The 26,407-nt window shown below is 43.7% G+C and overlaps 2 protein-coding genes across 8 annotated transcripts in view; both read right to left on the reverse strand.

Annotated features, from left to right (window-relative positions):
• Positions 1–6,648, reverse strand: part of plxnb3 (plexin B3) — a 62,285-nt gene extending 55,637 nt beyond the window's left edge. The window contains exon 1 of the mRNA XM_074644888.1: positions 6,257–6,648. The gene's annotated coding sequence lies outside the window, so the exon portion shown is untranslated. The remainder of the gene's footprint in view (positions 1–6,256) is intronic.
• A 1,525-nt stretch (positions 6,649–8,173) lies between these two features.
• abcd1 (ATP-binding cassette, sub-family D (ALD), member 1) lies at positions 8,174–25,322 on the reverse strand. 7 transcript variants are annotated; one of them, XM_074644890.1, is made up of 18 exons: positions 25,303–25,322; positions 25,201–25,266; positions 22,492–22,766; positions 20,585–20,691; positions 20,263–20,420; positions 19,986–20,173; positions 19,591–19,765; positions 19,323–19,513; positions 18,275–18,455; positions 18,054–18,196; positions 17,202–17,391; positions 16,478–16,572; positions 14,316–14,461; positions 14,017–14,162; positions 13,425–13,509; positions 13,045–13,170; positions 12,780–12,867; positions 8,174–10,971 (listed from the first exon to the last, which is right to left on the reverse strand). In XM_074644890.1, the coding sequence occupies exons 3-18, from the start codon at positions 22,615–22,617 to the stop codon at positions 10,795–10,797; spliced, it is 2,322 nt and encodes a 773-aa protein (XP_074500991.1). In that variant the 5' UTR covers positions 22,618–22,766; positions 25,201–25,266; positions 25,303–25,322; the 3' UTR covers positions 8,174–10,794. The 7 variants fall into 7 exon arrangements, with proteins under 7 accessions (XP_074500991.1, XP_074500998.1, XP_074500992.1 ...); XM_074644897.1 differs by lacking the exon at positions 25,303–25,322 and having other exon boundaries at positions 22,492–22,523; positions 22,562–22,766; XM_074644891.1 differs by lacking the exons at positions 25,201–25,266; positions 25,303–25,322 and adding an exon at positions 24,579–25,172.
• Positions 25,323–26,407: the final 1,085 nt, after the last annotated feature.

The following is a 26,407-nucleotide window of genomic DNA, read 5'->3' on the forward strand; positions in this document are numbered from 1 at the left end:
TCCTGAAAGTAAACCTGGTCCTGAAAGTAGGACCAGTCCTAAAAGTAAACCCGGCCCTAAAGCTAAACCCGGCCCTAAAGCTAAACCCGGTCCAGAAACTGAACCCGGTCCTGAAAGTAAACCCTGTGCTGAAACTAAACCCGGTCCTGAGACTAAGCCCGGTCCTTACACTAAACCCGGTCCTGAAAGTAAATACAGTCCTGAAAATAAACCCGGTCCTGAAAGTAAACCCTGTCCTAAAAGTAAACCCGGTCCAGAAACTAAACCCAGTCCTGAAACTAAACCTGGTCTTGAAACTAAACCTGGTCCTGAAAGTAAACCCCGTGCTGAAACTAAACCCGGTCCTGAAAGTAAACCAGAGTCCTACAGAGAGAGTTCAGGCTATCTTCTCGTTATCTGGCTGAACTAACCACAACAACCACGATCCCGCTAAGCGTCATTCTGGCTACGAGCGTGTTCACATAAAAGGGGGCGGGGTTTTGCAGCATCTGACCAATCACAGACATGGACCAGTCTATTGTCAGCAGAGCGGCACATTTTACAAACTATAATATTAGACAAATACAAAGAAGTTCAACACATAATCAGACCAAAAGTAAACATAAAAAATGTGTGATTAATTTGTGATTAACTATTTTAATCGATTGATTCGGGTAAATACGACCTTTAGATACTTTCCAACGCTGATCCTGGAAAAGTTCCTGAGATGAAAACAGTAAAACTAGAATAACACAGAAAGTGATGAGTCTGTCTGTGCGTGTCTATGTGCGTGTGTGTGCGTTTTGTGGCTCTGTGTGTGCGCGTATGTGTGTGTGTGTGTGTGTGTTGACTCCACAGGGAGCGATCGAGAGAAACCAGCTTCTTTATGGATTATTAATATCACCTCCAGCTACACACACAGTCGGTGTGTGTGTGATCTGACACACACACGGGGGAGGAGGGGTGTGTGTGTGTGTGTGTGAGTGTGTGCGTGTGTGTAGGGGTGTGTGGGGGTGTGTGGGGGTGTGTGGGGGTGTGTGGGGGATATGAGGGGGCTCAGCAGTTGGTGTGATCAAGGACGCTTCATTCACACTCCACTAGACAGTGTGTGTGTGTGTTAGCATAAACTGTTCGGAGGCCACGCCCTAATCTGGGCTCAACAATAGAACCCCCCCCCCACACACACACACTCGTCTTTGTGAGTTTCTTGTTTGTTTCAACTCGTCCTCTGGTCGCCCCCTCCTCATCCCGTCAGTTCAGGTTCAGGGCGTCACAGTCATATCAACAAACATCAAACACACCGTGAAGACAGGAAGTGTGTGTGTGTGTGTGTGTGTGTGTGTGTGTGTGTGTGTGTGTGTGTGTGTGTGTGTGTGTGTTAAAATCCTTCAAAATAAAGTGGACTCTGGTTCCTGAAGTGTTTCCTCTCATTATTGAGGCTCCTGATCACTGAACCATCCCGTAGGTTCATGTTCTCGCCTAAAGTCCAGGTGGTGGTTTGTCCTCCTGGCCTCAGTTTTAGATTAAAATCAGGTCCAGAATATTATCAGGTTTTCTGACGGTGAGTTGAATTGGTAAAGCTGTGTGATTGTAAACAACGGATGGAAACTAATATTTTACTCAAGTATAAGTACTGTTACTTTAAAGTAAATATGTACGTACGTAGGTCAGTTAAAAAGTAATCTGACCAAAATAAAGTGGATCAATATGTCAACGAACACACACCACAACACACCACAGTGTGTGTGTCTAGATGGCATAACTGATGTACTACAAAACGTCCAATCACAACCGGGCCACTACTAAAGACCCAATCATAACCGGGGTACCCCAAAGATCCAATCCTAACCAGGGTACTGCAAAAGACCAATCATAACTGGGGTACTCCAAAGACCCAATCATAACCAGGGTACTGCAAAGGACCAATCATAACCAGGGTACTGCAAAGACCCAATCATAACCGGGGTAGCCCAAAGACCCAATCATAACCAGGGTACTGCAAAGGACCAATCATAACCAGGGTACTGCAAAGACCCAATCATAACCGGGGTAGCCCAAAGACCCAATCATAACCAGGGTACTGCAAAGGACCAATCATAACCAGGGTACTGCAAAGACCCAATCATAACCGGGGTAGCCCAAAGACCCAATCATAACCAGGGTACTGCAAAGACCCAATCATAACCGGAGTACCCCAAAGACCCAATCATAACCAGGGTACTGCAAAGGACCAATCATAACCAGGGTACTCCAAAGACCCAATCATAACCGGGGTAGCCCAAAGACCCAATCATAAATCATATCTGGAGTACTACAAAGACCTAATCATAACTGGGGTACTCCAATGACCCAGTCATAACCGGAGTACTCCAAACACCCAATCATAAATCATATCTGGAGTACTCCAAAGACCTAATAATAATTGGGGTACCCCAAACACCCAATCATAAATCATATCTGGAGTACTCCAAAGACCTAATCATAACTGGGGTACTCCAATGACCCAGTCATAACCGGGGTACCCCAAAGACCCAATTATAAATCATATCTGGAGTACTCCAAAGACCTAATCATAACTGGGGTACTCCAATGACCCAGTCATAACCGGGGTAGCCCAAAGACCCAATCATAACCAGGGTACTGCAAAGGACCAATCATAACCAGGGTACTGCAAAGACCCAATCATAACCGGGGTAGCCCAAAGACCCAATCATAACCAGGGTACTGCAAAGGACCAATCATAACCAGGGTAGCCCAAAGACCCAATCATAAATCATATCTGGAGTACTACAAAGACCTAATCATAACTGGGGTACTCCAATGACCCAGTCATAACCGGAGTACCCCAAACACCCAATCATAAATCATATCTGGAGTACTCCAAAGACCTAATAATAATTGGGGTACCCCAAACACCCAATCATAAATCATATCTGGAGTACTCCAAAGACCTAATCATAACTGGGGTACTCCAATGAACCAGTCATAACCGGGGTACCCCAAAGACCCAATTATAAATCATATCTGGAGTACTAGAAAGACCTAATCATAACCGGGCTACCCCAAAGACCCATTCGTAAATCTTATCCGGAGTACTCCAATGACCCAATCATAACCGGAGTACCCCAAACACCAAATCATAACCACAGTACTCCAATGACCCAATAATAACCAGGTTACCCCAAAGTCCCAATCATAACCGGCATTCTGACTTCCTGTTTTATTTCACAGTAAACGTACACACACTGATACATTCTTTGTTACACACAAACAGCAGAACAGAGTGTAAAGTTGAGTTAAACAGATGGTCGAGCAGATTGTATCAGAAACTGATCACCCACACACGCACATGCACAAACACACACACACTCACACGCACACACAGGGTTAAAGGAAACTTCCACTCAAACAAAGTCTCCATCTGTTCATCCAACAGCAGACAACAAACACTAACAACAAACTGCTCACAGAACAGTTTGATGTTTCTCCGATAGAAACTGATGATCTGTGAGAATCTCTGTATATCAGCTGATTCAGGATCTGTAGTGTGTCGGGTCTGGAGCATTGAACTGCACCCATAGCAGCGGTCCGATATAAAGAAATAACAGACTGTAGAATGCCATGATTGACCATCGATTTTCAGATTCTAACATCTAAATAAATTCACAATTTTATAACAAAAGCATCAATGAAGAAAATGAGAGTAAAGATAAACCTGTGATGAAGCTCTAAATATCAGAACCAGGTGTCTTCTGAATGTTTCTGATAGACGCCACACAGTAATTAGCTCCTGTACTAATGTTAGCTCTTTAAACCACAGTGTGAAGACACTAAATACAATCCCACTGACTGGTGTTACTGGTGTGAGTCCAGTTCATTCAGCTTGAGTGAAGAACCTGCAGATTACAGCACATTAACACTGAGTCTGTGTGTGTGTGTGTGTGTGTGTGTGTGTGTGTGTGTGTGTGTGTGTGTGTGTGTGTGTGTGTGTGTGTGTGTGTGTGTGTGTGTGTGTGTAGATTAAAGGTGATTAAACCGTAATCTGAATCTGGACTCAGACTAAATCCTTCAGATTAGTCAAATGGACATTTCAGTTAAATAATCTTCATCACACGGATGATGATGATGATGATGATGTCGTCACTGACGCTGCTTTATACAGGTCACATGACCTGCGTGTGTGACACACTGTACTCTTTTCACCAGATCACATTCAGAAGACAACAAATTATCATTTTTATCACAGTGACCCTGAACAGTGCCTCTCAGGCAGAATGTAACACATGAAGAAGAAGAAACGCTCTGAAACATTACAGATTATTATTCATCTCATACCAAACTTCATTCCCTTTTAAGTCCATTTTCAAATAACTTTCCAAAACATTGAAAATAAATAACCACAACAACAACCAATTACATCAGACCAGAACCTGTAACTGGTCAGACTGAAGCTAATCAAACTGATCACAGACTGATCACACTCAGCAGGACACAACGACTAACTGCTGACTTATTAACAATGTTGGAGAAGCTACTTGAAAGCTACCAACGACGTCACACTGGAAGAAGTTCAACTACACCATAAACCAACTAAACTAACTAAACAAACTACACCCACCAAACTAACTAAACCCACCAAACTAACTAAACCCACCAAACTAACTAAACCAACCAAACAAACTAAACCAACCAAACAAACTACACCCACCAAACTAACTAAACAAACTTAAACAACTAAACCAACTAAACCTACCAAACCAAATAAACCAACTAAACTAACAGACTTCAACCCTGGGTATGTTGAACTCTCTTTGTAGTACAGACCTCTGTACTTAGAGCTGTCCACCTGTGATTGGACTCATGTTAATACCAGGTCTGACCTGGGCCTATTTCCTCATGTTTTTGTGTCTAAGTCACTAATGAAGGACATCACTTTTTGAAACTGGTCCAGTATTGAGGGAGAACGCTGCAGCCGCCAGCCGCTTAATGAGCTGTAATGTAATCATTTGGGGCAACCTGGCACCGTTTGTTTACGTCCACTAACAGTGCTTGTTGTTGCCACTGACAGACTCAGATTGTTATTAAGTGTCTGACAACATCATGGAAAAAACCCTACAAAGAAATAAAACCTTTTTTGACCTTTCTGTTTGTTATTTTGTCCATGTCTAAATATCTGTATACTCTAGTCTACGCTAAGATGTATGTATTCCACTAATCCACGGTTGTCTTCAGCAACGCGCCACCTCGCCAGAGACTTCTCCTTCAGCGAGACTTGGACACAATAACAAACAGAAAAAAGGTTTTATTTCTCTGAATGGTTCTTTCCATGATGTTGTCACATACAATCAGAGCCTGTCAGTGGCAAAAACAAGCACTTTTAGTGGACGTGAATGACAGTACCAGCTTGCCCCAATAGGATTACATTACAACCTGTTTAGCGGCTGCCATCTATACGGCGTTCTCCATCGATACTGGACCACTTTAACTGTCAATACTGGACCAGTTCCAGACACTGTTGTCTCTATTAGTCAGTTAGACACAGAAACGTGGACAGACAGGGTCAGGCTGAAAAATACTGAAGTTAACCTTTAAGTCACATCAGCAAAGGTGACTTCTAGATTAACTTCTGCCATAATAAAAGCACACACTGGTGTGTGTGTGTGTGTGTGTGTGTGTGTGTGTGTGTGTGTGTGTGTTGGAATGTCAGCTATTCATGCAGGCTGAGCCGTTCCGTGCCAGGACAGGCTGGGAACACCCGTCACACACACAGGCACAGACAGTATTAAAACTGTAATAAAACTGTTTCCATGTTGAACTGAGAGACAAAATTAACTAAACTGAAGAGCTAATTTAAATCTCCAGACTCTGTTGTTCCATTCGGCTCAGTCAAAATCCCCCAACCAGACACCGTTACAGAAATCTTAACTTTTAAACCCGCTGATTTCCAGCCTCAGCCGCTGTGAATTTAACGGGAGTGAGAATTAAAAACCGCAAAACCGACACTGAAAACGGATATTTAATAAAAACAGTTGTAGCCGAATTAAAGAACGTCTCATTTTGTTCATTCAAATACAATCAGTTATTTCTCACAGCTGTAAAGAAAGGAAAGATAAGCGAGAATATTTAAAACAGTGTGATTTCTGAGTGGAGTCTGGCGCGCCGCTGTCAGACACGCCTGACTCACACGCTGCTTCCTTCCTTCCTGCAGCAGCTGCAGCTCGGGACAAGTTGGAGCCGTGGGGGGGAAGGGGGACAGTGTGATCCGGGTCAGACTCACCTGAGCTCGGTGGGCTGCTCTGCGGTCTGCCGGGGGTCCAACCGGCCCGGTGAGACTTCCAGAAAACCCGCAGAGTCCAGCAGAGACACAAACCTGCAACGATCCGCACAGAGAGCCGCACAGAGAGCCACACAACAGGTCCAAAGACCCCGCCCCACTCTGCTCAGCTCCGCGCGGCGCCGGGAGGCTTTTGACGCTCCTCGGCGGGCAGAGCTGCTGCCTGGCTCCTCTGCAGGGCAGAGAACCAACAACCTGCTGCAGTATTGCTGGCTCCTCTGCATGGAAGAGAACCGACAACCTGCTGCAGTGTTGCTGCCTGGCTTCTCTGCAGGGAAGAGAACCCACAACCTGTTGCAGGGTTGCTGCCTGGCTCCTCTGCAGGGAAGAGAACCAACAACCTGCTGCGGAGTTGCTGCCTGGCTCCTCTGCAGGGAAGAGAACCCACAACCTGCTGCAGGGTTGCTGCCTGGCCTCTCTGCAGGGAAGAGAACCGACAACCTGCTGCAGTGTTGCTGCCTGGCTCAGGCTCAGAGGCTCACTAAACAATATTCATTCATATATTCATATACGTACATCAAACAGTTAAAGTGGCACTCTGGTCTAAACTGAATTAATCAATAACTCTAATTATTATTATTATTATCATTATTATTATTGTCATTATTATTATTACCGTTATTATTATCATTATTTGTGTTATTATTATTACTATTGTTATTATTATCATTATAATTAATATGATAATTATTATTATCATTACTGTCGTTATTATTATTATCATTATCATTTTTATAAATATTATTATCATTAATATTGTCATTAATATTATCGTAATTATCATTATTGTTATTATTACTATTATCGTTATTATTACTATTATATTATCATTATTGGTCTTATTATTTTCACTTATATTAGTGTCATTAATATCATAATTATTATGACCATTATTATTATCATTATTTGTGTTATTATTATTGCTATTATTATAATCATTATTATGGTCATTATTACGATCATTATTTTTATTATCATTATCATTACTGTCATTATTAATATTATCATAATTATTATTATCATTATTTTTATCATTATTTGTATTATTATTATCATTATTGTTATGTATTTTTATTGTATTATTATTATCATTATTATTATTATTATCATTATTATTAGTGTCATTATTACTATTATTATTATTATTATCATTATTATTAGTGTCATTATTACTATTATTATTATTATCATTATTATTATTACTATTATTATTATATCATTGTCATTATTATTATTTATTTTTTCTATATCATTACTATTATTATTTATTAAAAATGTTGTAGGTCATATGTTAACATTTAAAGGTTCTGACCCAAACACCATGTTGAATGAGACGATCAGTTATTGATCTGATTAACTGGATATCACAGGACACAGGCGATGTTTTCAAAATGAAAGCACTGAGGTTATCACCTGCTCAACACATCAGTAACATCCTTTAAATTTCTACCAAAGACTTGTTTAATGAACTTGAGGTCATTGTTGTGTCTCAGAAACATAGAAACAAGTTTCTTCTTCCTGTTTTCAGTCATATTCAGATTACTGACTTCAGTACATTAAAAAAGTACATTATTATCAACAAAAAATGTTATATTATTGGATCATGATTATTGATTAACATCTAAGCTCTCTAATTTTGCAGTTTTATCTTCATATATTTGGTTTCATCAGTTTTTTTTTATGTAAACTCTTAATTTGAGAAGTACTGTGGCACGTGTAAATTAGTAAAAAATTACATATTACATATATTTGTATTTATAAAACACTTTGTAATATAATTAATATTATAAAACTTTCTTTGTTTTCAGTTCCTTTATTGTAACTTTATTTTGAAAAAAAAAACGGGACAAACAAAGGTCATCATTGTTATCTTTTTTTATTTTCTACTGACATCATCTTCATCACAAGGCATCATCATCATCAATATAAACTTCTTCATCTTCAAATATATGAAACTCTGAAAATACAGTTTTTGATTTAAACTCTCCAGCAGCAGATTTATTGATTAATTGATCAGCTGATTGATTATAATACTAATATATAATATATAAAACAATAAAAGATTAAAATTGGCACAATTTAAAAGTGTCACATGACGTCAACATGACCTCTGACCTCCGAGTCATGTGACTGGGAATTATGTTGTGGTCGTGTCTAGAAGGTAACCCGCAAATTGTGAAAGCTGTCAAAAACTTGCAAAACCGGGCAAGACTCGCTGCCCACCGTGATGTCATCGATATTCTGGTTTCTCTTCTCTCCGTTGACACACACACACACCCCAATTTATCATTTTAATAAAAATCTAAAATGTTTGTGCCCTCAATGTTGGGTCAATTCGACCTCTCCTAACCTTCACCATCTCACCAACTCGTGGTTACCTTCAAGATAAAAATATATATATAGTAATCTTCATCACACAGGTACAGTACTGGGCGTTGGTCACATGTGGTGATCAGTGATCAATGAGAGCAGCTAAGAACTCTCAGTGGTAGAAACATGAGTTGTTATTGATCCACTGACGATCATTGATCAGTTATTCTGATCTGTAGTCAGCTCTGACCGACAGTCTGACGGAAAACAAACACAAATAACGATATATGTTGCTATGGTGATATATTAAATACAATTATTTGAGGTAATTATTCTAGTAATGCATGTAGATCTAAAATGCAGCTTTCTGTTAATGTTCTATTGTTATTCTCGTTGTGAGGAGCTGCGTAACATCTGGTTATAAAATCCGTCACTGAGGACGGCAACAAGTTAAAATCCTTTAACTTTGGACAGCGATGCTGTCGACCGGTACCGTTACCGGTGTTCTCTGCCGGTCTCACCTAATTCTACCGTCCTGCTCTCGTCCGCTAAATGATATCACACTTTATTATTAATCAGTGTGATGTTTACATTAATAGTTATTCTGATCTACAGATGATCGTCAGCTCTGGATTCATTATGCTGCATTCACATGAATCAGACAGACGGACTCTAAACTGAAGAGAACCTGCTTTCAATCCGACACGGTCCGGACCAGGTTAGGTCTGAACATGAACGGGTCCGGACCAGGTTAGGTCCGAACATGAACGGGTCCGGACCAGGTTAGGTCCGAACATGAACGGGTCCGGACCAGGTTAGGTCTGAACATGAACGGGTCCGGACCAGGTTAGGTCTGAACATGAACGGGTCCGGACCAGGTTAGGTCTGAACATGAACGGGTCCGGACCAGGTTAGGTCTGAACATGAACGGGTCCGGACCAGGTTAGGTCCGAACATGAACGGGTCCGGACCAGGTTAGGTCTGAACATGAACGGGTCCGGACCAGGTTAGGTCTGAACATGAACGGGTCCGGACCAGGTTAGGTCTGAACATGAACGGGTCCGGACCAGGTTAGGTCCGAACATGAACGGGTCCGGACCAGGTTAGGTCCGAACATGAACGGGTCCGGACCAGGTTAGGTCTGAACATGAACGGGTCCGGACCAGGTTAGGTCTGAACATGAACGGGTCCGGACCAGGTTAGGTCTGAACATGAACGGGTCCGGACCAGGTTAGGTCTGAACATGAACGGTCATTGCTAGTTTCAGACCGACACAGTTGTCATTTTGACGCCCACGTTGTGTAAGTAGTAAATGTACTTGCGCCCATCTGTGCGCCCATGGTCTGTTGGTTTTAAAATGAGGTGTGGTCAGGCGCTTTGTTGGCGAATTGCTATCTTGAGGCAGCAGAAAGCGATGGCCATTGACCGACAAAAACCTGGTCTAAAGTCTGACGCAGTATTTTCTATTTTCTCTATTGTAGACGTAGGCTACTTCAAAGTTTGCGGGCCCTCTCCCCCTAAACGGCGGCGTTTTGAGGATGATGGATCAGCGCGTTAGGCACCGCTTCTTCGGCACCGCCCGGCTGCGAGCCTGTGCGTAAAGCCCGTGCGTAAAACATCTCCAGAGGATTCTGCTCAGCCGGTCCAAGCCCCCCGTGCGTTGCATCAGAAAGTAATACGGTTTTCATTATTTATTATTTCATGTTTATCATATTTATCTAGTGCTTATTATCATATAATGAATTTAAAAAGGTTATCAGTCATTTGCTCAGATGCAGTCAGATGGAGTTGTTGATGGGACAGAGGACTGGGAGACGGCGGAGGCAGAGGGTCCACATGGGACCACATACATCACGCTTTCACTTAGTGAACGAGCAGATAATCGATTCATCAGCAGGAAACGGCTTCTCCAATTTGCTGAATCTTCCTTTTTAAATAGTGATGCGCCCGGTGCAGGCGCACCTGGCTTCTAAAAGGGAGATGACACTCCGATTGGTTTAAAACACACCTATGATTAATTAAGAGACTAATTGCGACCCCTTTGCCTCTTGCACCTTACTTTACGCCCAGATTATGCGCCGCTTAACTGGCAAAAGTGGACTTGGACCCTCCGTAAATACACTTTAGACCGTGCGCTGTAGATCGGTGAAATAGGGCCCTCAGAGTTAAACTTAGGAGAGAGACTCCTCTTCATCTGAAGTTCTCTCCTCCTCTTTCTCCCCTTCTTTCTCCTCCTCCTCCTCTTCCCTCTCCCCCTCTCTCTCCCCCAGCAGGAGACACAGCTCTGCCAGTCTCTGTTGCATCTTGGGAATCCCAGACAGCTGGTTCTCCAGACGCTGTTTCTCCTCCTGAGACAGAAACACATGAAAACAGGTTTCAATAAAGTTTTATCTCGAAACTAATGACAGACGGACACAGCTGATTGGCTGATGTTTACACACACGCACAAACACACACACACAACATGTGCCTGAGGCATATTGTTGTGCTGCCGGTCGTTGCCGTGGTTACCACAGCAGGGTTGTGGGGGGGGTCAGCTGAGGAGGTTCACAGTTATTTTAACATATGATTCACTGTAAATACACAGTGTGTGTGTGTGTGTGTGTGTGTGTGTGTGTGTGGGGTGGGGTACACCTGGACAGGTCACCTGTCAATCACAGGGCTGACAAATGGAAACAGTCAACCTGCCTGACAGAGACATGACAGCACTGACCATTATATATTCAGACATAGATAGATATATAGATATATAGATAGATAGATAGATAGATAGATAGATCAGCCAAAACTTTCCTGTGATATGTGGGAGTATATAACACAGTAACACTGATATGTGGGAGTATAAAACACTGTCATGTCATCGTGGCTCAGTGAGGCAGTGCTCAGAGTGAGAGAGGGCAGACAGGTGGAGCAGAGGGAAAGGCTAACAGTAAATGTACGGTGTAGGTTACAGTGCGTCCATGAATAAACACTGCAGCTCGTTTCCATGCGAGAGTGTCTGGACAGAGACAGACAGCAGCACACTCTGCTCCGCTTACAACATGTACATCAATAGATTTATTCAGTGTCTTTATGTATTGTCAAGAAAAATAGACCTGGAGCATTAAATAAAAAGCTTCAGGTCATGGTTATGCCCGCGAGACGCAGCTGAGACATGAGCCTGCAGGGAGCTGCATAGACTCAAAAGAGAGCGTATCTGATCACATCTATGTGTGCTGCTTAGACGGGCGGTTAGAGACTCTATCTCTCTCTCTTTTAGAGACACAACTCATAACTGGTGAAGCCATTTTAGCTGCGGGTAGAGAAATTTCCTCGCGTGTTTTGCGTCAGCTGATCGTCTGTTCAGAGCTACAGAAATGGTGCTCAGGATATACTGTATGGCGGACAGTCGCCTCTGTTTTTGGGGGATAAACACCCCCACCGCCCGGTGCTGCCGCTGACAGCAGCCCACCAGATTCGGTGTTGTACGTCGGCTTGGGAGTAAAGATATAACCGAGGCTTCAAGTGGGAGAGACGGAGGAGAACACAGGTAACATTGGACCAGTAATGTCTCTAGTAGGGCTGTCAACCGATTCAAATAGTTAATCGTGAATAATCGCAAATTAATCACACATTTTTTATCTGTTCAAAATGTACATTAAAGGGAGATTTGTCAAGTATTTAATACTCTTATCAACATGGAAGTGAGCAAATATGCTGCTTTACGCAAATGTATGTATATATTTTAGAGCTGTCAAAGTTAACGCGATAATATACGTTAACGAAAATTAATTTTAACGCCACTAATTTCTTTAACGCATTAACACAACTTGTGATTTTTAGGTTGTACCAGGCTCAGTTTTAAAGCTAGAGTGAAGATACTGGTATCATATGAAACTGGAAAACCTAAGGAACCCATTTTCATTCACACATCTTGAGGTCAGAGGTCAAGGGACCCGTTTGAAATGGGTGGGGTTGAATGGCCATGACAGTTTCTCCTCGCAAACATTTAGCAAAGTTTGGAGCATTATTATGTTATATTACCTCCTTCCTGACAAGCTAGTATGACATGACATCTCCCCTTTACAGACATGCCCACTTTATGATAATCACATGTAGTTTGGGGCAAGTCATTGTCAAGTCAGCACAACAGCAGAGCAGAGAGAGAGAGACAGACCTGCAGTGAGAAACGTGTGGACGCATCCAGAGGTTCAAACCTCCATCCTCCTTCTCCATCAAACTGGAGCAGGTGAGAGTGGTACTTCCTGTTGGAGAGAGAAGAAGAAGAAGAGCATCAGACCGGAGCTCTGCTGCCCCCTGCAGGATAGACAGCTCACATCACAGCAGGGTTAGAAGTTTATTACTGAACGTACAGTTCAATCAATCAATCAATCAATCAATCAATCAATCAATCAATCAATCGAGTGTGTGTGTGTACTGACCACAGGGAGGGTCTGTGTGTGATTGAAAGCAGGGCTATCCCAGCATCCTTTGCAGCCTGGAAGATCCTTCCCTCCACGTCGATGCTGACGGCGCTCGTGCACTCATCCAACAGAGCGTAGCGAGGGCTGGACGAGAGACATTCACACAGTACAGAGAGAGAGAGAGAGAGAGAGAGAGAGAGAGAGAGAGAGAGAGAGAGGTTAGGTCCAGGTCCTGGTCCTGGTTCTCAGAGACCAGGACCACAGATCCACTGCTAGATCCACTACTTCACATTCAAGTGAAGTCTGTTCTGGATCATGGTTGTGTTTGTGACAAAGTATTAAAGTAGCGTACTCTATATATTACTACTATTATATATAATACTAGAGTAAATGTGTACCGGTGGTAGAACATGCGAGCCATCCCCATCCTCTGTTTCTCTCCTCCAGACAGAACGTCCTTCCAGTCGCTGACCGACTCCCAACCTGACACACAAAGACAGTTCAGTACCATACTCAGTGTTATATGTAGTACAATGTGTTTCTTTACATTCACATTCATGACACTCACACTATAGCCCTCTTTTCTGTTAGTAAACATGATGAGGTGTTTTGTGGGCGGAGCGTTTAGTGGAGGCAGAATAATTCTCTGAACACGTTAGTTAACGCTGGCTAGCAAGTATTGTTGGCTTGTTTTTTTTAAAAATGGCTGAAGAAAATACTCTCAATACATTAACCAACGGGACCAGATTAGCCGACCCCTACGTTGCTGGCAGACTACTTCAGGAGCAGTAGACGGCTGGCTAACATTAGATAGCTAGCTAGATTGTCTGTCTCCGGACTTGGCTAGTTAGCCTCCAGCTAACACCGTGACGTTATCATGACGTCGACACAAAAGGGGTCTATAAACTCTGACGATACTGGACTACATGATGATGGTTATCAAGCTTTCCTGAAGTACTACCATTAGAGCAGAAATACACACACACTGACCTCCCTCTCTGTCCAGGATGTAGAGCAGATGGACGGTCCGAAGGATCTCCTCCAGATCTGAATCTGTGACTCCTCTCTGAACCACCTCCTCCACAGAGTCCGGATAGATCACCTGGTCTCTGAGGGTCCCCTCTGACATGTAGGGTCTGTAAAGTACACAGTACCACATTACTACTACAGTACTAATACAGTACTACAGGTAGATCACATGGCCTCTGAGGGTCTCTGATATGTACGGTCTGTAGGATGTAGAACATATGCTGTGGTTCTGGACGATACAGCAGTAGTATTAGTATTACCTCTGTGGGATGTAGAACATGTGCTGTGGTTCTGGACGGTACAGTACTCCTCCATAAACGGGCCACAGTCCACTGAGGATCCTGAATAGAGAACTCTTCCCACAGCCATTTGGACCTGTGATCAACACGTTCATCTTCTCATCCACCTGACACACACACAGAGACAGAAACAACATTTTGAAAAGCTAAATTTGGGAATCACGGTTCGCTTCATACCCGGTTTAGGAGTCACAGTTCGCTTCATACCCAGTTTAAGGGTCACGGTTCGGTTCATACCCGGTTTAGGAGTCACGGTTCGGTTCATACCCGGTTTAGGAGTCACAGTTCGCTTCATACCCAGTTTAAGGGTCACGGTTCGGTTCATACCCGGTTTAGGAGTCACGGTTCGGTTCATACCCGGTTTAGGAGTCACAGTTCGCTTCATACCCAGTTTAAGGGTCACGGTTCGGTTCATACCCGGTTTAGGAGTCACGGTTCGGTTCATACCCGGTTTAGGAGTCACAGTTCGCTTCATACCCAGTTTAAGGGTCACGGTTCGGTTCATACCCGGTTTAGGAGTCACGATTCGGTTCATACCCGGTTTAGGAGTCACGATTCGGTTCATACCCGGTTTAGGAGTCACGATTCGGTTCATACCCGGTTTAGGAGTCACGATTCGGTTCATACCCGGTTTAGGAGTCACAGTTCGGTTGCTAAACTTTTCCGGATGGAACTCAAGATTGTAAACTTTTTGTTCCACATCACATGCATCTATCTACATACCATGTATTCTGCTGTGTGCAGCAGACAGATCTGAATGCAAAGACGAACAAACAGCATCTAAAACACTGTAAACTGAAGCAACTGCAGAACCTGAAATCTTCCTCACAACCACAGTACGAGAGAACGGACCAATCACAGAGCGTCTGTCAGAGCAGAGAGGTCAAAGGTCGAGAGTCAGACGACAGAGGGGAGTTTCTGTTTCCATCAATGTTCTTCTTCTTCTTCTGTCATGTTTCCTTCCTCTCTTCCTCTTTTTCTGAGGCTCAACCACAAAAATGTCTCTTTCTATAATCCCTCTATTGTGTGTCTGTGCACACACACACACACACACACACACATACACAGCACTTCAGTAAATGCTAATGAGCTGCAGGCTCTGCTGTGACCTTTGACCTCAGTCAGAGATGTAAAACTGGGGGAAAGGATGAGAGAAGAGATGAAGCACTGAGCATGCTCAGTACCAGTGACATCATCACCACGTGGCCAGATGATCAATAAAACTATTGTTATTGACGTTATTGTTTGATTGACGTTAAGTGTTTTAGATCAAATATGTTGTTTGTCATCGTCAGTATTCACATCCTGTACTGCAGTAAAAGTACTAATACTACGCTGTAGAAATACTCTGTTACATTAACATTATTAAAATTATCACATTATTACTAATAAACCATATTAACATTATTACACTATTACTAATTAACATCAATAACATTATTAACATTATTACATTATTACCAGTATTCACATTAATTACATTATTACTTGTTAACATTATTTAAAATATTTACATTATTACTAATTAACCATATTAACATTATTACACTATTACTAATTAACATCAATAACATTATTGACATTATTACCAGTATTCACATTAATTACATTATAACATTATTACTTGTCAACATTATTTACAATATTAACTTTATTACTAATTAACATAATTACCATTATAACACTATTACTAATTAACATCGTTAACATTACATTATTACTAATTTATTAAGACTATTAACATTATTACATTATTACATTATTAACATGATTATATTATTAATAATTTACATTATTACATTATTACTAATTTATGAAGACTATTAACATTATTACATTATTACTAATACATTAACATTATTAAAATGATTAAATCCGGAACCATCAAATAGCTAATATTAATTAATGGACTAATTGATAAATGTCGTGGTGTAGAAGTAGAAAGGGCCATGGAAATAAAAGACTCAACTAAGTAAATGTAGTAACATCACACCACTGACATCATGTGGTCAGAAACACACACTGCATCACAGTGTGCGTGTGTGTGTGTGTGTGTGTGTGTGTGTGTGTGTGTGTGTGTGTGTGTGTGTGTGTGTGTGTGTGTGTGTGTGTGTGTTTGTTACCTGGATGTTGAGGCTAGAAACCACCACGTCTCCAGTCGGTGTGATGATTGGCAGGTTCTCACAGCGAATCCCCTTCTCCACGCTGATCACCTGACCTGCATATGTGTGTGTGGAGATATAATATATATATATATATATATATATATATATTAGTATAGGTCGAAATATGACATTGTATTATATATGTATATGTAATATGGCAGTTGTGCTTAGGGCTGTCGACTAACACTCATATGATTTAGTCGACAAATTAATGGTTGTTTAATGGAGTTTCTCCACAAAGAATCACACTAAAGCACCACTTTAAATCTGTTGATCAGAGATTAACTCATTCCTCATTAACTCATTAAGTCATTCAGCATGAATTCTAGACGACTGCTGCTCATGAACAGAGGCAGATGGTTCTGATATTGATGACTTCTGTCATGAAAAGTTGTGGAGAGCTTCTTTAAAACATACCGCTAATTCAAAATCAAGTATGAACTACTAATGTGGTGCCGGTTACACCCGTCCCCCGTGAACGGCCCGGACCAGACCGGCATCACCGGTGGAGGTAACCGCTCCTTGTCCCCGTTAAGATGCCTAATACTGATCAGAGGCACCGGATTCATTTCACAGGTCTAGACTCCCCGTGTACGTGTAAACGACTCAGTCAACTAAAACCTGATACATGTAAATATGAAGCTGTCATCCAGGACAGTTTATTACTGTGAGCAGCTCCTACCTCTGATCTCCAGACGACCACAGACTCTCTGACCATGCTGAACCACAGCTCCTCCATCTCCTCCTGCTCCTTCTCCTTCTGCTGACACCTCCTCTCTGTCTGCAGAGCGACGGTACACTCCTTTATTCACATCTTCAAACACATCCAACATCTCACCGACCCGGGAGGTGTAACCAGCCAGCTCCGTCACCTGGAGACACACAGGTGAGTTAGTGAGGTCAGATAGAGACGAGGAGGAGGACGAGGAGGAGGACGAGGAGGAGGACGAGGAGGAGGAGGGGAGGACGAGATGGAGGAGGATGCAAAGTAGGAAGAGGACGAGAAGGAGGAGGGGATGGGAGGAGGAGGTGGAGGAGGATGCAAAGTAGGAAGAGGAGGAGGAGGAGGAGGAGGAGGAGGAGGAGGAGGAGGAGGAGGAGGAGGAGGAGGAGGAGGATGCAAAGTAGGAAGAGGAGGAGGAGGGGATGGGAAGAGGAGGAGGATGAAAAGTAGGAAGAGGAGGAGGAGGAGGAGGGGATGGGAGGAGGTGGAGGAGGATGCAAAGTAGGAAGAGGAGGTAAAGGAGGAGGAGGAGAAAAGGAGGATGTAAAGGAGGAGGTGGAGGAGGATGATGTTAAGGAAGAGGAGGAGGAGGAGGATGTAAAGGAGGAGGAGAGGAGGTGGAGGTGTAGGAGGATGTAAAGTAGGAAGAGGAGGAAGAGGAGGATGTAAAGGAAGAGGAGGAGGAGGAGAAAAAGAGGATGTAAAGGAGGAGGAGAGGAGGAAGATAAGGAAGTGGAGGAGGAGGATGTAAAGGAGGTCAGGGCGGAGGAGGACGGGTTAAAGGAGGTCAAGGACGAGCAGGATGTGCACCTCCTTGTATGAGCTCATAATCCTCTCCACGGCGTCGGCGGCGGCGTTGAGGAGGTTCCTGGCCGTGGTGAAGGCCTGCGTCCTCTCACTTACCAGCTCCTCCTCCTTCATCACCAGCGCCGCCTGCTTCACCTCCTCAGAGTCTGACATCACAGGTCAAAGGTCACACAGGACACACACACTCTCATTTTGAGTGTGGCGTGTTGTTGGTGTGTATTTACCATATTGTGAGTATCCTGTGGCGGTGATGATGGGCACGGCGACCATCACCAGGCCGGAGGCGCTCCATACGTACTTCATGAGGAACTGCTCCAGCATGACGTACCAGAGACGCTTCAGCAGGATCTGATGGATCTGAGAGGACAGAGACGTGTAGCTCCTCTGCAGCTGGGCCATCTCTATCTACGAATCAAACACACCCAAACTCAACATTAACATCAGAGACAGGGCCATCTCCACCTACGAATCAAACACGCCCCAACTCAACACTAACTTCAGAGACGGGACCATCTCCACCTACGAATCAAACACGCCCCAACTCAACACTAACTTCAGAGACGGGGCCATCTCCACCTACGAATCAAACACGCCCCAACTCAACACTAACTTCAGAGACGGGGCCATCTCTATCTACGAATCAAACACACCCAAACTCAACATGAACATCAGAGACGGGGCCATTTCCACCTACAAATCAAACACACCCAAACTCAACATGAACATCAGAGACGGGGCCATTTCCACCTACAAATCAAACACGCCCAAACTCAACATTAACTTCAGAGACGGGGCCATCTCCACCTACAAATCAAACACGCCCCAACTCAACACTAACTTCAGAGACGGGGCCATCTCCACCTACGAATCAAACACGCCCCAACTCAACATTAACTTCAGAGACGGGGCCATCTCCACCTACGAATCAAACACACCCAAACATCAGAGACGGGGCCATATCCACCTACAAATCAAACACACCCAAACTCAACATCAACATCAGAGACAGGGCCATCTCCACCTACGAATCAAACACGCCCATCTCCACCTACAAATCAAACACATCCAAACTCAACATCAACATCAGAGACAGGGCCATCTCCACCTACGAATCAAACACACCCAAACTCAACATCAACATCAGAGAAAGGGCCATCTCTACCTACGAATCAAACACGCCCAAACTCAACATTAACATCAGAGACAGGGCCATCTCCACCAACGAATCAAACACACCCATGTCTCTATTATTGTCCACTAGGGGGCGCTCACCTTGTGTCCCCCATAGAAGGCGATCTCCTCGGAGTTGGCGATGATGCGAGAGTGCATGTACCTCAGGTCTCCTTTCCTCTTCGCCTCCTCGGCCACCAGCTTCCCAAATCGAGGCGAGCAGGATCGCAGGACTTTGGCGGTGAACACCACGACCAGGCCGGCGATGACAGATGGCCACGTAGTGTTGGCTCCTGCAGGGAGGAAGAGGAGGGTCATAACACTCTAAATCAGAAAGCCAGGGTGTCATCAGGTGTTAAACCAGTTGTACCTTTGGACTGGGCGGTGCGCAGCAGGGTGTAGCAGGTCACCACCACGTCCAGGATGGGTTTGGTCAGGTTGGAGTAGAGATGAGCGACGGAGGCTGAAAACATGACGATGTCCTCTGTGAGAGACTGATCAGGATTGCACAGACGGCCGTCCATGTTGCTGACACGGTAGTACGTCTGCAGAGACAGAGGAGAGCGTGGTGCGTTCAGGGACTGAAATGAGCGTGGTGCATTCAGGAACTGAAATGAGCTTGGGGCGTTCAGGAACTGAAATGAGGGTACACACTGTTGGGGACAGTTGCTGGTTGTGTAGTGTGCCTGTCAGGTTGTGTGTGTGTGTGAGTGTGTGTGTGTGTGTGTGTGTGTGTGTGTGTGTGTGTGTGTGTGTGTGTGTTACCTGGTTGGTGAAGTACAGCTGGTAGGCGTGGTCGACCAATCGGCTCCTGAAGCGGAGGGCCAGCTGACCTTCCAGGAACCTGATGGCGCTGTTGATGAAGGTCGCAGGAACTGCAACGAGGAGCCACTTACCGAGCTGCATCATGAAGGCCTGAGGATCCTTCTGAACGATACACCTCACGATCACACCTGACAGATCAATAGTATTGATTATCAGTAACGTTCACACTGATGTTAACGGTCACACTGGGAGAGAGGACGGGTAGACGGTAACTGACCGTCCAGAGCGGCGACGTAGATGGACAGGAAGGTTCTGGTAATCAGGGTCAGAGAGTGCAGAGCTAGCAGGCCGATCTCTGGACACAGTAACCGTGGAAACAAGAGCTTCAACAGACGAGCCAGTCTGAGGATGAACTCCCTGTTCACTGATGGAGACCTGAGGACACACACAGAACCACATCCTGAAGTGGGTCTATCTCCGGTTTATCTCTGGTTTATTTCCTGTTTAACTCGGGTTTATATCTGGTTTAACTTGGGTTATATTTATTACTTCTCATCAGCTGTAATTGTTGTGATGAATAAAGAATCTTGAACACACACCTGCTGTCTTTCTTCTTCTTCTTCTCTCCGATGTCTTCCACAGAGGAGGTGCTGACCATATCCTCAGGGAGATTAGCTCCACCCAGCTTATTACCTGCTGCACTCCTCTGAAAACAAAACACACCCAGTTACCTGCAGTGTTTGTGTGTGAATATATATATTATATATACAGATATACAGTATATATATATATATATATACAGCGGGTAAAATAAGTATTGAACACGTCACCATTTTTCTCAGTAAATATATTTCCAAAGGCGCTATTGACATGAAATTTTCACCAGATGTTGGTAACAACACAAGTAATCTATACATACAAAAAAACCAAAACAAATAAGTTCAGAAATTAAGTTATGTGTAATAATGAGAAATGACACAGGGAAAAAGTATTGAAAACATGAAGAAAGGGAGGTGCAAAAAGGCATGGAAAGCCGAGACAACAGCTGAAATCTATCAGTAATTAGAAAGCAATCCGACCTCTTGTCAGTGCAAATTAATATCAACTAGTTCAGTCCCAACTGATGGCCTATAAAAAGGTGTCTCATGACCAAGGTGTCACACAAGAAACATCTCATGATGGATAAAAGCAAAGAGCTCTCTCAAGACCTTCGCAACCTTATTGTTGCAAAACATACTGATGACATTGGTTACAGACGCATTTCTAAACTTCTGAATGTTCTAGTGAACACTGTTGGGGCCATAATTCGGAAGTGGAAAGAACATCATTTCATCATTAACTGGCCACGACCAGGTGCTCCTCGCAAGATTTCTGACAGAGGAGTGAAAGAATTATCAGAAGAGTTGTCCAAGGCCCCAAGGACCACTTGTGGAGAGCTTCAGAAAGACCTGGAATTAGCAGGTACAATTGTTTCAAAGAAATCAATAAGTAATGCACTCAACCGCCACGGCCCGTATGCACGCTCACCACGCAAGACTACATTGCTGAAAAAAAAGCATGTTGAAGCTTGTTTAAAGTTTGCTGCACAACATTTGGACAAGCATGTGAAATACTGGGAGAATATAGTCTGGTCAGATGAGAGCAAAATTGAACTCTATGGATGCCATAATACACACCATGTTTGGAGGACAAATGGCACTGCACATCGCCCTAAAAACACCATACCAACAGTGAAGTTTGGAGGTGGGAACATCATGGTGTGGGGATGCTTTTCAGCATACGGTACTGGCAAACTTCACATAATTGAAGGAAGAATGAATGGAAAAATGTACCGAGACATTCTTGATAAAAATCTGCTACCATCTACCAGGATGATGAAGATGAAACGAGGGTGGACATTTCAGCAAGACAATGATCCCAAACACACAGCCAAGGAAACTCTCAATTGGTTTCAGAGAAAGAAAATAAAGCTGCTAGAATGGCCCAGCCAATCACCTGACTTGAATCCAATTGAAAATCTATGGAAAGAACTGAAGATCAGAGTTCATAGAAGAGGCCCACGGAACATTCAAGATTTGAAGACTGTTTGTGTGGAAGAATGGGCCAAAATCAGCCCTGAGCAATGCATACGACTAGTTTTCTCCATACTGGAGGCGCCTTGAAGCCGTCATTACCAACAAAGGCTTTTGTACAAAGTATTAAATAAATATCAGTAAGCGTGTTCAATACTTTTTCCCTGTGTCATTTCACATTATTACACATAACTTAATTTCTGAACTTATTTGTTTTGGTTTCTTTGTATGTATAGATTATTTGGGTTGTTACCAACATCTGGTGAAAATGTCATGTCAATAGCACCTTTGGAAATATATTTACTGAGAAAAATGGTGACGTGTTCAATACTTATTTTACCCGCTGTATATGTGTGTGTGTGTGTGTGTGTGTGTGTGTGTGTGTGTGTGTGTGTGTGTGTGCGTGTGTGTGTGTGTGTGTGTGTGTGTCTCACCTGTATCCTCCAGACATACGGGTACAGTTTTTTGACAGCGTAGGCGGCGAGCAGCACAGCCGTCAGCTTCTTGAGCTTGGAGCTCCGCCTCAGCTGAGCCGGCAGCTCCTGATAGATCAGCTGCATGCTGACAGGCAGGTGACAGGTGACCAATCAGAGGAGAGTAGCAGAAGCGGGTCACAGGAGGGGACTGTACCTGGTCCCAGAGGGGTCGGTCCACTGTGGACTCGTCGTCACATAAACAGCATGTTGACCTCGAGAGTGTGATGCTCCACCTGCAGATGAAGAAAGATCATCTGTCAGAAGATCACCTGTCAGTAGATCACCTGTCAATAGATCCCGTCAGTAGATCACCTGTCAGTAGATCACCTGTCAGTAGATCACCTGTCAATAACCTGTCAGTAGATCGCCTGTCAATAGATCCCATCAGTAGATCACCTGTCAATAGATCCCATCAGTAGATCACCTGTCAATAGATCCTGTCAGTAGATCACCTGTCAATAGATCCTGTCAGTACATCACCTGTCAATAGATCCCATCAGTAGATCACCTGTCAATAGATCCTGTCAGTAGATCACCTGTCAATAACCTGTCAGTAGATCGCCTGTCAGTAGATCGCCTATCAATTGATCCTGTCAGTAGATCACCTGTCAATTGATCCCATCAGTAGATCGCCTGTCAATAGATCACCTGTCAGTAGATCACCTGTCAATAGATCCCGTCAGTAGATCACCTGTCAATAGATCACCTGTCAATAGATCACCTGTCAGTAGATCACCTGTCAATAGATCCCATCAGTAGATCACCTGTCAATAGATCACCTGTCAATAGATCCCATCAGTAGATCACCTGTCAATAGATCCTGTCAGTACATCTGTCAATAGATCACCTGTCAATAGATCCCATCAGTAGATCACCTGTCAATAGATCCTGTCAATAGATCACCTGTCTGTAGATCACCTGTCAATAGATCCCTTCAGTAGATCACCTGTCAATAGATCCTGTCAGTACATCACCTGTCAATAGATCCTGTCAGTAGATCACCTGTCAATAGATCCTGTCAGTAGATCACCTGTTAGTATACCACCTGTCAATAGATCCTGTCAGTAGATCACCTGTCAATAGATCCTGTCAGTAGATCACCTGTCAATAGATCCTGTCAGTAGATCAGCTGTCAGAAGATCCCCTGTCAATAGATCCTGTCAGAAGATCACCTGTCAATAGATCCTGTCAGTAGATCACCTGTCAATAGATCCCTTCAGTAGATCACCTGTCAGTAGACCAACTGTGAATAGATCCTGTCAGTAGATCACCTGTCACTAGACCACCTGTCAATAGATCCTGTCAGTAGATCACCTGTTAGTAGACCACCTGTCAATAGATCCTGTCAGTAGATCACCTGTCAATAGATCCTGTCAGTAGATCACCTGTCAATAGATCCTGTCAGTAGATCAGCTGTCAGAAGATCCCCTGTCAATAGATCCTGTCAGAAGATCACCTGTCAATAGATCCTGTCAGTAGATCACCTGTCAATAGATCCCTTCAGTAGATCACCTGTCAGTAGACCAACTGTGAATAGATCCTGTCAGTAGATCACCTGTCACTAGACCACCTGTCAATAGATCCTGTCAGTAGATCACCTGTTAGTAGACCACCTGTCAATAGATCCTGTCAGTAGATCACCTGTCAATAGATCCTGTCAGTAGATCACCTGTCAATAGATCCTGTCAGTAGATCAGCTGTCAGAAGATCCCCTGTCAATAGATCCTGTCAGTAGATCACCTGTCAATAGATCCCTTCAGTAGATCACCTGTCAATAGATCCCTTCAGTAGATCACCTGTCAGTAGACCAACTGTGAATAGATCCTGTCAGTAGATCACCTGTCACTAGACCACCTGTTAATAGATCCTGTCAGTAGATCACCTGTGACCTGTGGTCTAGAAACACCTGATCCAGGTTTCTATCATTCATATCTTATCATTTACAGATCATTTACAGTGAGGACAGCGTGTCCTACTACTGTACTCTATTGTATATACTAATATATATATATACAAATATATATGTAGTGAGTTAACAGACTTACAGAAACTGTATGTGACCTCTTCGTCCTTTAAAATCACTGAAATATGAACAGACTCTGGTGCAGCAGGTGACCTGTTGAACACTCAGTCTGAACACATTAAAACCAGCAGCACTAGTCCAGATCAGGAGCTCTGGTTATCCCGGGTTAGTTAGCCTAGCTCTGGTTATCCCGGGTTAGTTAGCCTAGCTCTGGTTAGTTAACCTGGTGACCGTTAGCCTGTAGCTAACTGTAAACAGGGAGTAGTTAGCAGCCGGCTAACGGGTCACAGCTAATATCTTGTTCTTTAACTGAGTTCCAGATGAAAACAGATGTTTTAAATAAAGGTGGACTACAGGTCCTGGTACCGGTAGTCCCGATGCTGATAACGGAACCGAACTAAGAGTTTAACCCGGTTACTAAACCCAACAGAACAACAGAGCGATGCTAACTGATGCTAGCCGCGACCAGCTTGGTAACTTTCTGTCAACATGAGGAGAGTTCAAAGTTTAACTGTTTCATCTGGTCTCACATCTGATCCGGATCTGACTTCAGTACAGATATAATACCGGGTTACTGTTCCGCTCCACACAGAGATACTTTTAGTTCACTATTTAACCTTAACTTTTAAGAAAGTTTTGTTTACCTGAGAGGATGGGCCGCGTCCCAATACTGACAACACACTGCCTTCTCTTCTATCCTCTCCTACTTCCTACACACACACACACACATACACACACACACACACATACACACACACACACTAACACACCTTCTTCTTCTTCTGTATTTGTAGTTTGAAGGCTACAAATTACAGCAGGGAGCTGATGTTGTGTCAGTCTGCTTTGATCTCTTTCATTTATCTGATTGCAAATGTCCCCACTGTGGGACTAACAGAGGAATATCTTATCTTATCTCTTATTTTATTGTGAAATCAATGAAGTCTGATCTGATAATTGGTTTATAACTGTATATAATATAACTGCACTGTATTTCAGTGTTACATAACGGGTCTCTGAAGTGAGGTGAGGTGTGGATGTTTTTATTAAAAACAACATTTAAGGGTTAAAGAAGATGAATTTCTGATTGCAGAGAAATCGATCCAGAACTCATGCCTCTGTATGACTAACTGGTACAAACAGTCAATCCCGTGTGGCTTCGCTGTTCAGACTCAGACTCCAACACAAACTACACGGAAGCACCAAAACCTCAAAGTTCTATCTAGTGAAGCCCGTCTTGCAAAACAGTGTTGGCCGCGGTAAGAGGAAGGGGGGGAGACCGTAGCTTTAGTCTCCAGGACCGGAGTCTCTGCTGTACTCTGCTCCTCTGCTCCGCTGCCTGCTTGACTTCCCTCACACACCGCACTCGTTCTCGCTATTTCGCTCCACTCTCACGTGCATGCGCGCACACTACACACTGCAGAAGACTTAGTTTAGCTCTGAGAATATCTAGTGAATGTACAGTGGACGTTTATGCAGAAATGCTGCAGCTCCTCCAGACCAACAGAGGTTTTCCGTGTCTTGTGAAGTGACGGGGCTCCGCAGCGAGAAACGTTATCGTCTCTTACCGGGTGCCGGTGTCTCCCCTGTTCCCTCCGACCGCGGTCGGGAGGCTGAAGCAGGAAAAGCCAACACTAGGATCAGCAGTGATTCATAGAGAGACCTTCGTCTGGTCAGCTAACATTACTGCCAAGCAGGTGAAATATAGAGTGATATTGTGGTTTTAGCTGACGTGTGTCGCCTCACTGTTTTGACGGATGCTCGCTCACATTCAGGTAGCGCGTGCACAAGGGCGAGCGCGAGCAACAGGACGCTGACTTTCGTTGACTTAACGGCCACAGGTGACGCTGTTAG

This window comes from Sebastes fasciatus, chromosome 8, assembly GCF_043250625.1.
Source record: "Sebastes fasciatus isolate fSebFas1 chromosome 8, fSebFas1.pri, whole genome shotgun sequence".
Lineage (NCBI taxonomy): Eukaryota > Metazoa > Chordata > Actinopteri > Perciformes > Sebastidae > Sebastes > Sebastes fasciatus.

Bases quoted from the DNA above. Each gene is read 5' to 3' on its own strand.
- abcd1 (XM_074644890.1), bottom strand. From the start codon at position 22,617: ATGCAGCTGATCTATCAGGAGCTGCCGGCTCAGCTGAGGCGGAGCTCC. The intron at 14,163-14,315 runs GTAATACTAATA...TGTACTTTACAG, and splicing joins ATGTTCTACATCCCACAGAG to ACCCTACATGTCAGAGGGGA. The intron at 10,972-12,779 runs GTCTGTCTCTCT...TTTCTGTCTCAG, and splicing joins CCACACGTTTCTCACTGCAG to GAGGAGAAACAGCGTCTGGA.